This window comes from Mustela putorius, unplaced genomic scaffold (genome assembly GCF_011764305.1).
Source record: "Mustela putorius furo isolate JIRA1106 unplaced genomic scaffold, ASM1176430v1.1 tig00000145_pilon_pilon_pilon, whole genome shotgun sequence".
NCBI lineage: Eukaryota > Metazoa > Chordata > Mammalia > Carnivora > Mustelidae > Mustela > Mustela putorius.
Genome location: NW_025421294.1, coordinates 14794209 through 14808364, shown reverse-complemented (window position 1 = coordinate 14808364; position 14156 = coordinate 14794209). Strand labels below are relative to the sequence as shown.

The following is a 14156-nucleotide window of genomic DNA, read 5'->3' as shown; positions in this document are numbered from 1 at the left end:
TAGCATTGTTAACAGAACCGAGTCAGGGAACTTGTGATTTAGGGCATCATCTTCTTAATTTTCAATACGAATGAGATCAGTCTGCTCGTGGAGGAAGATAGATGTGGCAGAAGGCCAAGGCAGCATCAAATCTGCTTTTATTTCTTATGTTACATTCGCCTAGGTCCTCCGCCTTGTCGCCAGTTGAGTGGGGGTCATTGTGGTGCGCTCTCATCTGTCCTCTGTGGAATGCATTCCACAAGCTCCACCTCTGGAAGAGAAACAAGCGGGAGACTGCTTTCCTTCCCATTCACATTGCAGACGGCTCTGTTCCTGAGTTTTAAACAATAAAGACAAAAAGCAAATCCCTGTAGTAAGAAACCAGACTTTTCAAATGAAACATTTTATTGTAAATAGCTCCTCATAGGTATTCCTCGTGCTTCATTCCCCACCCGCCCTTGTTTTTTCCTTTGTTTTGATTTTTGAAAATGTTTATTTCAGGACTAGTGTTTCCATGGGGTGTGGTGTTACATTAAAATGATCCCCCTGCACAGCAGGGGGAGAGTGTTTCTTTGTAACTTTGGTTCCATGCCCAAGACACATCTTTCCTTGATCTGCTGAAACTGTTTCCATTGCTGAACTTTTTCTTTACACAATATACGTTTATAGTTCTTTTCTTCTGGTTTGACATATACATGTTTCATTAAATGCAGCATATATTGTAGATTTTCAACAGGGTCATGTGGGAACTGTCAAGTAAGAAACCTTGAATAATGGCTTTAAAATACACAGTTGTAGTCCTGGCTACAGGGTAGTTCTTAGCTTTTGATCTCCCTCTCACTGTTGTAAACATTTCTGCCATCTTTGAAGGTCTAGAAGCATTTGCCTTTCTGGGGTCTTATCCGTGTTTTCGGTTACTCTGAAAAACAGAGGGAAAATTCTTAAATCACCATTGCTGTCATTAACTGAAGCAGGAATAAAATTATTTTTTTAAGAAAAAAAATTATTCTTTACCACCTCTTTGAGCTCTACTATCTAATCCAAGTTACATAAACGAAGTCTCTAAGCTCAATCCCTTTAATTTTAAGTGAGAAAAGAGAACAATCTATTTCAAGGGTTATATCTGCATGGAAAGTGACGAACAGGTCTTATTTCATAGTAAGTGGCCTGACATATAAGCAATTATCATAGTAGCCTTTACTTCTGGGGCCTTCCAAGACAACACCTTAGAAGCTCAAATGAATGATCATACCCCCAAAATTAAATATAAAATTACAAAACATAAAATTATTTTAAAAGCAGATCTTGTCTATCTATGCCTTTCAGTGACTTACATTTATGTCATATTTCCTCCTCAACAATTGTATCCAGTGGCATGTAGACTCCACTCTGAGGTCTTGACCTTGGGATTCCCTGGGAAGTATGCCATATGGGTTTCTTAATTGGCTCCAGAGATGTTCCTGAAAAGGTACTTCCCTGGACTATACCAGTTAGAACTCCTAGCCCTATTTCTCTTTAAGTCTCTGTGTCTGAGTTTTAAACTTGGTTAGATGTTAAGGATATAATACTTTCTTCCCCCCAAAAGCCAGAGATGGCACAAAGGATGTGCTATCATGCGCTGCTCAAAGACTTGGCCTTTACAGCCTCAATAACATGGATGGAGAAAACTGGGATTTCCAGTTTTGGACACTGTATGTCCAATGACAAGTTATTTCAATTCTCTAAGCCTTCATTTCTCCATTTGTAAAACAAAAATACTAATTCTCTAGCAGGACTTTACTGGTGCTGCAGAAATAGTGATCAATATCCAAAGTGGTGGGAAGCAATGCAGTTAGTACCCCAGGAGATTTCCAGTCCACCAACTAGAGGCAAATGAAAGATTCAAAAGAATTCTTGCCATTAGCACCAGTCAGAAATATCTGGAATTCATATTTGCAGAGGCATGTTGCTCCTAAAGACTAGATTAGACGTGAGTGAAAGAGTGATAGGGTCACAGAGGAGGACCAGTGGGAAGGAAGTACAGTGGGTTAGATGTAGGTGGGAGAGACTGCTGGTACTTATACAAATGAGACTCACATTCTAGTGTTCAAATACAGAGCAATGCTCACCTATTGCACATCTTTCTTTGTCTATCTGGGCAGAGAACTGGACAGGGATGGCAGGGCAAAGATAAGGCAGGAGATGCGTTCCCAACAAGATGTTGTGGCTGGGAGCACCAATGCTGAGATCCAGAGAAGCAATGGAAGGGCTTGGGTCTCAGCCAGTCAGGGAATACTGCTGTGGGCACACCCTGCACAGCTTCTGAAGAACTCACACATACGTTCCCCCAAATGGCCAGTCTTTCATCACCTCTCATAGAAAGGACATCAGCACTGTTAACTGCCAGAGAAAAGCATCAACCACCAAGGGGAGAGTCACAAACACTGTCAATGCAGTTGAGAGACATGTACTCTTTTCCCTCTGCCTCTTCCCTGCCCTCCACGAGAACCAAGCTTTGAACAGGGAAGAGGGAGAGATCTCTTAGAGCCAGATCATGAATCTGTCCTACACCTGGAATAGGGAAGAAATGAGATTAGATGGACTCGGAGGTTGAATTTTAAACTGAGCCAGACTTTAAAGAACTGAAAAACTGGGGAGCCAGCTTGAGATTTATTAAAGAATAAGAGGAAAATTAGAACCTGAGTGAAAGCCATGTTTTGAGAAAAATAGATTATGTTCATATTTATATCCCACTGAGATAAGAGCCCCAAACAACTGGCTACAACTGTAATACTCTTATATTCCCTGGTAGAGAAGAAAACTGATCTTAACGTACATAAAAGATGCTTTAAGGTGTGTGTTTGTGTATAATATATGTACATATAAAAATATATATAGTGTATGTGTATTTGTATGGATAGAATAAATATGTAAACACAGAAGGGCAGTCTCTCAGAATATTAAATTTGTGTACAGTGAGTATCTGTAAAGGAGCTGGGAACAGAGCCACATTTATTCAGATGGGCATTGTGAATAACTGAAGTCCCATCCAATGGGCCACCATCAATGACCAATTTTCAGTGAACCAAAGGCACACTGTAACAAAAATTGTAGAGAACATACATTCGCTTTTGATTGACAAGGCCCTTGGGATATGACAGAACCTCAGGAATTCCTATGAGTGGGTTGCTTTAACATCACCGAGCTTTAGTTTCCTCCTCTGCCACACAGCGATTGCAGCTACCATTTCTGAGAGTTTACTACATGCCAGCAGACCGTAAGTGAATGAGCACAGTCATGTAATGTCTGACTTGTGATTCCAGTATCCAAGTACCTACTACACTGCCTGGTTCACAGATGACACTTAGCAAATATGAGTTGGGTTTAATGGACTGGCTACTTATGTTCACTGTTCTTTAGGGTTTTCTAACTGCTAGAAGTTATAGTTTTGATCCTTTATGGGCCACATATTTAGAGGTATATTGAGTCACAAACTATAGCTACCTCCTGATCCCTAGTTATCATAAAGAACCCCAAATCCTGGACAGCAGTCACTCCCTCTTCCTGCTTCTGAGGTCTCTGTAAAGGGCACCATCACCCAATAAACTGTACCATCCAGACCCCTACGGGTCTTCCTGACATCTTTCATTTCATAACCCTCATATACAATTTATCATATGGTAAAATAGTCAATAAAGGGTAGCTCTATTATTACCTCCATCTTACAGATGAGGAACCCGACCCTATAAGGTAGTTGGGTTAAGAGAATCCTAGTGGGAAAGACATAATGATAAATTAAACAAAACTGAAGTCAGAGATCAGAGCAGGCTTCCCTGAGTCGCTGCTTTTACACTGACATGGGTAGGACAAATGGATATTAACTAGTTGATGGTTGTGTGGGAAAGACATTCCAAGTGGACAGAAGCACATCTCATAATGCATGATCCAAGACAGAATGCTTACTGTGTCCTAGGAACTTGGCTTTTAGTGAGTCTTTCTATATGCCATGTACTATACTGGTTGCTTTACTTATATAATGTCATTTAATCCCTAGAGAAGTAGTAGAGGCTATCACTTGCTAATCTTTTATATTAAGAAATTAATATTTATAGAGGCATAATAATATCTATTTTGTAGGATCTCTCTATTAAATAAAGTAATAGATATGAAATGCACTTGTCAACCACAAAAGAGATGTCTTCTTTCTCTTCTTTACCATAATACCATAACCATCATTAAGAAATATTTATGGATTGTCAATACAAGCTAGGCGCTATGTGGGCATTAGGGTTACAGGATGAATAAAATATGCATGGTCCTGGCCCTCAAGAACCTGGACAGAATGAGGAATACAGGCATTAATTGAGAAAAATGACAACAACAAGAACCAAAACAACCCAAATGCATGTAAAATTTGTCTGGGAGTACAATCAAGGAAGACTTGCCTGCGGGAGTCACAAGTGAGCTGGGATCTGAAGGATAAATGAGTAGATGTTTACTAGATAAATCAGGGCTGAAAGTACTGTGTGCACAAGGACTGCGTGGGCAAACCCCTGCAGTAGGCAGAAGGGACTAAGGCTCATCAAAGAAGCTTCTAGAGCAAGAGAAAGCCTGAGAGGCTGTTTGCAGTTAGACCATTCTGGGCTCTGTTTGGCCACATTAAGGGAATGAGATTTCACTCTAATGATGATGCTTTCCCAGGCAGGGGGCATGGTTAGATTTGTGTTTCCTAAAATTCACTCAGCTGCCATGTGGAGTGCGAATTATAAGAGCATCTAGAGAAGAAGCACTGAGCCAGGTGAGTAGGACATCACCACCATGGAGATGGGGGAGAATGTATTTATTCATGTATTCTTTCCTTTGTTCACTCTTTTTTTTTTAAAGATTTTATTTATTTATTTAACAGAGAGATACACAGCAAGAGAAGGAACTCAAGCAGTGGAAGTGGGAGAGGGAGAAGCAGACTTCCTGCCCAGCAGGGAGTCTGATACGGGGCTCCATCCCAGGATCCTGGGATCACTACCGGAGCTGAAGGCAGACGCTTAACAACTGAGCCACCCTAGCACCCCTATTCACTCATTCTTCAAGTTATTCTCCAAAGACACATAAAGAACAAATCAGATAGCCATCTTGTTATTATAGTCCCATCCTATCCAGGGCTCTGACCTAACATGTCACAAATCTGCTTTCTCAGTCATTTACCCAACCATTTACTCATTTATCTGTCTAGCCTTCAGTCCACCTGTCAACTTAAAATGTGTTCAGCACTTAGTATATAGAAGGCACTGCTGTAGACCTTGAACATACAAAGATCTATAAAGCATAAGCCCTAGTCTATGCTTTCTTAATAACCTAATCTATAAGACAGGGAAACAACCTCAGTATGACTAGATGAAGACTAATGAATATATCTACATAAAGAAAGACTGATTGGGGCACCTGGGTGGCTCAGTCAGTTAAGGGTCGGCCTTTGGCTCAGGTAATGAACCCAGGGTCCTGGGATCAACCCCCACGTTGGGCTCCCTGCTCAGTGGAGAATCTGCTTCTCTCTCTCCCTCTGTCCCTCCCTCTGCTTATACTCTCTTCCTCTTTGTCAAATAAATAAAATCTTAAAAAAAAAAAAAAAAGGAAAGAAAGACTAACTGGCATACAATGATTCATCTTATCTGTTAACAATGTAAGAGAATAAGGAACAAAATTTTTCATCTTAAACAATAAATATAGTAGAGTCATATTGCCATTTATTTTCTGCAGGCCACCCCCAGGCCTTGGCAGGAGGGATTGAAAAAATATAAATGTAATAAGAAAAAACATTTGCATATTTTCATGGAGAATTTGTAACTAATCAGTTATAGCTGGCTTTTTAAAAATTTTATTTATTTGACAAAGCGAGAGAGAGACCACAAGCAGGCAGAGAGGCAGGCAGAGAGAAGGGGGAAGCAGGCTCCGGCTGAGCAGAGAGCTGGATGCAGGGCTCTATCCCAGGACCCCGATTTCATGACCCGAGCCAAAGGCAGAGGCTTAACCCACTGAGCCACCCAGGTGCCCCGTAGCTGACTTTTTAAAAAGAGTTTTTATTTATTTATTTAAGAGAGGGAGAATGAGAGTGGGAAGGGGCAGAGGGAGAGAGAGAGAAAAGCAGACTCCCTACTGAGCAGGGAGTCTGATGTGGGCTCTATCCTAGGACCCAGAGATCACAATGCCAGCCAAAGGCAGACACTTAACCAACTGAGCCACCTAGGCACTGCTATGGCTGTTTTTATAATACAGTTTGTTTATTTATTTATTTATTTGACAGAGAGAGAGAGAGAGAGATCACAAGTAGGCAGAGAGAGAGGGGGAAGCAGGCTCCCCGCCAAGCAGAGAGCCCGATGCAGGCCTTGATCCCAGGACCCTTAGACCATGACCCGAGCTGCAGGCAGAGGCTCAACCCACCCAGGCGCCCACAGTATTTATTTTTTAAGTCTTTTTTTTTTTTTTTTAAATCAGAACAACAATATAGTATTATTGGTCTTTTAACCTGTATTATGTTACTAGACAGGAAGTGAAAATACTGAACTATCAAGTTCAAGTGTTCATGGTTGACACTGGGATCATTAAAAACAAACAACAGGGGACGTCTATCAAATAAATAAATAAAATCTTAAAAACAAAAACAAAAACAAAAAAAAACGAACAACGGTATGTAAATGAAAAATTATGATCACCTCTTCTCGGTATGGTCTTCCAAACTGCATAATGAACGGAGTTGGTTCTGGCATATTCCTCATTAAAATGTCCCTCTTCAGAAGAAGAGGATTTTCAGTCACTATAACCTGGTCACTATAACCTGATGTAACAATAACCTGGTGATAGCTATTTCTTTACTCCTCTCATTTTCTTCTTTCCTTTGTCTCCCTGTATAACTGACATGGAAGAATTTGTGGTACACTATTTATTTAGAATAAATCTACAGAATGCATGCACAGATGGTATTTTCTGAAACTACCTGGGGTTCCCCTGCTTAAGATGAAAGTCCTGATATAATCTGTGCAGCTGCACTTAGCTGCCACTGAGAGCAGTAAGGGTGCTTTCTTGGGAGCCTTCGGCAGCTTCTAGATCACCACAAAATGACTTAGGTAATTTAATTGCGAAAAGAAAAAAAAGCATGAGTGGCTCCACTTCAAGGAAGGTATCTTTACATATAATTTAAGTGAGTCTTGGGTTTAAGAGCAGAGTATAAATCCTTAATTTAGTAGGAAAAATATTTTTATGGTTATGTGTAATACACCTTTACTACCTGCCAAAGAGCCAAACATTTTTCTTCCTTACTTCTTCCTATCTCTCCTTCATCTGCTTTGGAGATAAAAGTGGCATTGATCAATTTCCAGTCATCTTATTTAAATCTAGAATACTTCCTGAAAAGAGGAGACAAAAAGGAAATTACTTGTTCTGGTTTAGGTGGTAAAATACTTGGTAATGCTAGAAGTTATAATTCCTTTTTTTTTTTTTAAGTTTTTTTGTTTTTGTTTTTTTAAAGATTTTATTTATTTATTTGATAGACGGAGATCACAAGTAGGCAGAGAGGCAGGCAGAGAGAGAGGAGGAAGCAGGCTCCCTGTTGTGTAGAGATCCTGATGTGGGGCTTGATTTCAGGACCCTGGGATCATGACCTGAGCCGAAGGCAGAAGCTTTAACCAACTGAGCCACCCAGCTGCCCCTATCATTTCTTTTTTTAAAAGGCTTTATTTGTTTGTTTTAAAGATTTTATTTCTTTATTTGAAAGACAGGGAGAGCACTGAGTAGGGAGGAGGAGTAGAGGTAGAGAGAGAAGCAAACTCTTCACTGAGCAGGGAGCCTGACATGGGGCTCAATTTCAGGAAAATAGGATCATGACAGGAGCCAAAAGCAGACACTTAATCAACTGAGCCAGGTGTCCCAAAAGACTTCTTTGTTTTAGAGAAGGAGACAGAGAGCAAGACAGCACTCACGAGTTGGGGGAGGAGCAGAGGCCAGAGAGAGGCAGAAAAACAGACTCCCCACTGAGTGTAGAGCCTGATGCAGGTCTCCATCCCAGAACTGTGAGATCATGACCTGACCCAAAACCAAGGTCTCAGACTTAACTGACTCAGCCACCCAAGTGCCCTTACAAGTTATAATATCAAAGTTATAAACTCACAACTTCAGTAAATGTGGTGCTAAATTTTTGTATAATAATAGCTAAGAGTTGCTGATTATGAACTATGTTCCAAAGAATGTGGTAAGTCTTTTACATGTATAATTGCATTTAGTTCCCTCAACATAATACCAAGTTGTAGGTAATATAACCATTTTACAGAATAGAAAACCTCATCTCAGGTGGATTAAAGTTACCATGACATAGCTTGTAAATGGCAGGATCCAAACATAACAGTTTATCTGACTTCAAAGCTATAACTCTAAACTACTCAGTCATTTTCCTATACCTATATCTGAATCCCCAGATTCACCGTCACATTAATTTGCTATATTATTATTAATTATAATCATGACTTTTCATTCAGCAGATAACTACTAAGTGGCAGTTTTGTGCTACTCTGGAAGAAAAGCAAATTAAATCCTGTACAACCCTCAGAGTCACAAAAAATGGAAAAAGGTAGAGAGATGAGCACACTGTAATTTTAAAACCTACTAGCCAAGCAGTACTACCCACATTGCACCCTGACTCCTGACATACATGATCACCAACGGCGCTCACAATGTGAGAGAAATGCCCTCTTTCCTTTGTGCAGCAGCATGGTGGTTTGTAAGCAGCTAAGAGCCTCTAGATCGAGGCTGTTGGCGTACAAGTGCCAGTCTTGCTGATTGTAGCTCTATTTCCTTGGGAAAGTCCTGTGTTGGTGTGTCTCCAGCTGTGAAGAAAGGAATAAAAGCAGCCCTTGATCTTGGGGATGCCTAGATGGCTTAGTTGGTTAAGCATCTGCATTTGGCTCAGGTCATAATCTCAGGGTCCTGGGATCCTGGAGCCCTGCATCTGGCTCCCTACTCAGCAGGGAGTATGCTTCTCCCTCTCACTCTGCCCCTCCTCCCTGCTTCTGCTCTCTCTCTCTCTTAAATGAATAAATAAAATCTTAAAAAAAAAAAAAAGCAGCAGAGACTTTACAGGGGGGTGTTGTGAGGGTCATTATATCTATTGCTTAGGTCATTATATCTATTGGGCAAGGAAGTGTTAGCCATTATTGATGTGAATGTTCAAACCTACTCATTTTCTAACCAGTATTTTCGAGTTTTGATTCTTCCCTCAACTACTTGGGTAGAACTTGGGTGCCACTAAACTTTGTCCTATGTATTTATTATTTTTGGTTGGCGAGGGCTACTCATTTTCTCACACCTAGCCATTTCTACCCTTTCCTAGAAAATCTTACCCATTTTTTCTTATATTATCATTCAATTTTTTTTTTTTTTAAGAGAAGCAGTGAGCAAGCAGGAATAGGGGTGGACAGAAGGAGAGTAAGAGAGGAGAAAGAATCTTAAGCAGGATCCATGTGGGGCTCGATCTCATGACCCAGAGGTCAAGACCTGAGCCAAAATCAAGAGTCAGACACTTAACTGACTGAGCCACACAGGCACTCCTATTCTTATTCAATTTCAGATCCTCAGTCCTCTTCCTTATGTTCTGCAAGGCTACCATCCTGATTGCCAGACAGGATGGCTATCAGTCAGAACAGAAGATCTTTTGGAAGATAGAATAAAGCCAGAGGGTTGATTATATGAGGACATAAACTTCCTGGGCATATTTGCTCAACTCCTTTGTAACTGGTTGTGCTAAAACATTTTTGCATGTTGCTACCACATCTAGGTAACAGAGTTGATACCCATGGAAAGAGAAAGTGTTTCTTCTTTATTTTTCAACTTGTTATAGAAAATGTTGAAGAATATGAGGTCCAGGAAAGATCCCTGTATAATACAATAGGAAAACTAAAGCTGCCACAGACCATGATACCTGGATTTAGAAGAGCACCTGGCCCTTCCTCATTTTTAAATACTGTTAATATGAGTTGTGGTTTCTGTACCTGGGTAGACATCAGAATCACCTGGTATGCTTGTTAAAGACACAGATTATTCCTTGCTTTCCGCCTCTCCCACCCTCCTTCTTACCTCCATCTCCAATAACCTGATCCATTAACTTGGAAGTAAGGCCTTGGGATCTGTATTTTTCAAGCTCTGGGAATCAGTGTCCAAGATTATTTATATGTGTATTCGTGAGACATAGACTTTATAATTTAAAAATGATAAAACTCTTATTTTTCTAAACTGACATTGAAAATGATCTTATTTGAAAAGAAGATCCAATTTCACTTAACAGCCTGCTTTTTTGAGTTCTGATGAAATCAGATGGAGAGAAAGGGTTAAGAGTAATCAGTCATTTTTAGCTTATTAGAATTAAAGGATCAGAATTTTTAAGTTGGAAGAGATACGAAAGATAAACTCAAATTTCTTCATTTTGCAGACAGGGAAGCCATTCCTTCTGCATAATGGAAGACTGATGAGAACACTGAGCTCCACAGACATCATGACCTTCCAAAGCAATATGGTTAACTAGAACAAAATTCTTGATTTCCAAAATACTTGATGGTTCCTTTATTTCTTTCATAATCACCCAAGTGGATTGGATCTGCTTCTCACTTTTATAATTCAATTTTTTTTAATTGAACCACAGTCAACACACAATGTTACATCAGTTTCAAGTGACTTTTTTCTCATTTTATGGCATTTAAGCAAACCAAACTAAGTGGACTTTTTTAAACAAACAAACATGGGAATAGTAACTATATGTAGCATCCTTCTCATCACATACCTCTTAGAATCACATTTTGAGAATTAAATGCAATCTTACCTTTAAGAGGCACCTTGACATCAAGGCCATAGAATAAAGGCAAGAGAGAAGAACAAGAATAGAAACAGAAACTGCAGAAGAAAAAGAAGAAGATTATGTAAATCTGAAAATTTTTGTACTGTCATTTATGTCGTATAAAACCTCAAGCTTTTCCAGTTTGCTAAAGTCTCATCACTTGTCACATATATACCTTCTGTCACATACAAGTACCTTCTGTTTAAAAACAAAACAAAACAAAACTGTATGTTTTACTTATCTATTGACAAAATAATTCGATGAATAACCAGAGTCAACTAACATCAGCTCATACATCTTGGAATCCTGAGGGGGTCTAATAGATAATGGAATTAAGCTTGTAATTTTATAAATGAAAAACATAAGCGCCGAAAAGTTAGTCAACAGTCTAATTGCCTGTAATGTTATAGCATAATAAAGCCTGGAGGTTAGCCCTCCTAAGTCCTACTTCAGTCCATACTATAGTCTACTTGTTAGTGTGTGGCAGGGTCTACCAAAAATACAAAAATATGATCAGAGCATACATTTATTCTTAAGGCTATCACTGTTTGGTTAATGTGACAGGTTTCAGGGTAAGGCAGAGCAGGAAGAATATTAATATGTAAGGTAAAGATATGATAAATCATCTACCATGGGATACTTCTGAGGTAGAAATGGGGACACTATTAGTAATTACACCAGGGCAGCAGGCATAACCTGGGTGTGCCCTGGAGGAGTGAGGATCTATAGTATAAAACGGGCTTGCACATCAGAGGACACTTTGGAAAATGAATGCATGATACTGTTCGAACCTCTGTGCTTCTCAGATAGTTCTCTCCTTCTTGACTCAGAAGTTAAATGGAGTCTGATTTGTCTCTCTTCTCTGAGAACCTTCAAAAAGAAGCAGATACTTGGGGGGACAGACATGCTTATGTAGCAATGGAACATAACCAACTGCCTACTAATTATTAAAGGTCACAAGTCAGATTTTTTTTTTCCTTCTTCAAATATCAATTTCCTTGGTGATTACTCTTACAGAGTCTGTCTTTAACCTTGTTGTCACGATTCAGGAGCATTCTGTTGCCCACAACATCTTTGAATAAGGGTTGTCTATGGTTTTCTCATGTTGAGCATATTATCCACATGTGTCTTGTAATGCCCTTGTTTATAGGACTCTTGCTTCACTGTAGCAAAATTGTATGGTCAAATTATAAATATGGTGCCAGGAGCCACGTATTGGTGACTTTTAATTAGTCTGGGAAGCAGAAACTCTGTCCTTCTTTTTCAGTCCTTGAAGATGGAGAGTGGTAAAATGACACCCATAGCAGGAGAAGATGTAGGGAATGGGAGGCTTCCACTACTCCTCTGAGGAGCTCAGACACCGGCGCTACCTCTCAGGGCATCAGGTGATACCCATCACCTCATTGGCCATGAGATTCTTTGTCCAGGCAGTGTGGTGAGCCAAGTGTAGCACCTAGAGTCAGACACCCTAACCTCCGGACTTGATTTGCCATGGACTGGTTATATGATTCTAGGCAAGTTGTTTATCTCTCTGGGCTGTTGTACTGTCTGCATAAAAGGGGATCCCGGTATCTACTGTGCCCATCTCACAGAGTAACTCTGCATGGGAGTCAGTGAAGCCAATGACCCGGGGAGTGCTCGGGAGGAGGTAAAGCTGCACAGCTGAGGCAGTTCTGCTGTCTGTAGTTATCAAGTGACGTATGCTGCGTCCATGGAAATTAGGGACAAAGATGGGATATCTCAGGTCCCCTCAGGAGGTGTTCAAGTATCCCAAGGAAAATAAAGAGAGTATTTCTGGTAAGTGATCTTTCGCATTTTCTCTAGGCGTGTATGTATGAGAATGGAGGCAAAGGGAATAGAAGGTGTGTCACAACCGTCATCTCTCATTCAAAGCTCCAGTCAGAAACCAACCAGATTGTTTTGAAGTGGCTTAATTTACTATTATATGTGGAATATACCGCTTTGATAGCTGAAGAATCCTCGTTTGCCATCATGTACATTACCCCATTACCATAAATGGTTAAGAAGTTCAGATATGCGACACGACATATTCAGGAAATTCTGACAGGGAACATAATCTTAATATCTTGCCTCCTAAAATTTCCATGAAATTTATTAAGAAAATGTCTATGGGAGTGATATTAATAGATATATTAAAAATCTACCCCCCCAACTTACAATTTGTTTTTCCTTAGATGAATGGGGACTGAACCAAACTAAAGTTTCTGGTTTTAATTCTGACTTCCTCCTTCAGTCAGCACAGAAAATGACTAAAACCAGGAGCTTCAAAAATGTAGAAAATGAAGAACAACAGGCATGTGGTCTGACAAGCAGGGAAGCTGGGAACAACCCCTTGCCTCTTGTGGGTCTCCCTGCCAAACCCTGGGAAGTCAGACTCAGTTTGCGACACTCTACCTTTGCCTCATTCAGTCTTACAGTGCTAAATAGCACATTCTGGAAATGAGAACCATTCAAATTTAAAATTTTGCAGAGGATGTATACTTTATGTTTGGAAATTTATAAAATTATACTTCTTAATCAAGCACTTTCAGAGTTTTGTCATTTTCACATAAGTAACTTCAATGGTTCTTCATGGAACCCAGGAGAAAAGGTGAGGGCAAGCTTTATCATCCCTTATTTTATCGGTAAGGCTTAGACACAAGTCTAAGTCACATACTAAGGTCAAATAGATATGGAAAGCCTACATAAGAATCCAGGTGCTTATGGTCTGGCTACTGGCCCTTACCGATTCCCTATGACCTCACATTTAGGGAGAATTAAAGAAGCAACCTGGATGAATAAAATCCTATAGATGGTTTTTTTTTTCTTCTTGGGTGCCCACAGGAGATGCTAGAAAATTGCTGTATTCTTTTGCAACACAGGAATTCAGACTGGAATTCTAGAGAAAGCCTCTTGCCCTCCTTGCTGTGTTCCTAGCACTGGTGCTCCAGGCATCATGGGTGGGAGCATTCTTTGTTGTGTGAGACTGTTTACCTCACTGCAGCTTGCTTGGCACCCATATGAACCCTCTCCCTTCTCCGGCTATGCACATTCTGCAATGCCCTCTTTAGGAACTACTATGCATTACCCCTGAAAGTGCTGGTTGACTTGGAGGACTCTTTCTGGCCATTGGGGGAAGTGACATGAGGGCATAATAACCATGTGTCAGCCTAAGTTTTTGGACTTACTGTCAAGGGGACACTGCAGCTTGGGAAGAAAGGGCTTTTTGTGAAGAATAACAAGAATGGTTTTTTTTTTCCCCAAAAAGCTATCAAAAAAGATTTTTAAAAGAAAGAGCAAAGTAGAGTCACAAAACTCAAAATGAAGT

At 40.1% G+C, this 14156-nt stretch overlaps 1 protein-coding gene across 10 annotated transcripts in view; it reads right to left on the bottom strand.

Annotated features, from left to right (window-relative positions):
- Positions 1–363: 363 nt before the first annotated feature.
- The window catches only part of JAKMIP2 (janus kinase and microtubule interacting protein 2), a 164791-nt gene continuing 150998 nt past the window's right edge, over positions 364–14156 (bottom strand). For 4 of the 10 annotated variants that reach the window (XM_004744671.3, XM_004744669.3, XM_013052334.2 and 1 more), the window contains one exon: positions 10923–11698. In XM_004744671.3, coding sequence (XP_004744728.1) covers positions 11552–11698 — 147 coding nt within the window. In that variant the 3' untranslated portion in view covers positions 10923–11551. Of the gene's footprint in view, positions 899–10813; positions 10885–10921; positions 11699–14156 lie in introns of those variants that run through there. The other 6 variants (XM_045075328.1, XM_004744674.3, XM_004744672.3 and 3 more) reach the window with 3 other exon arrangements.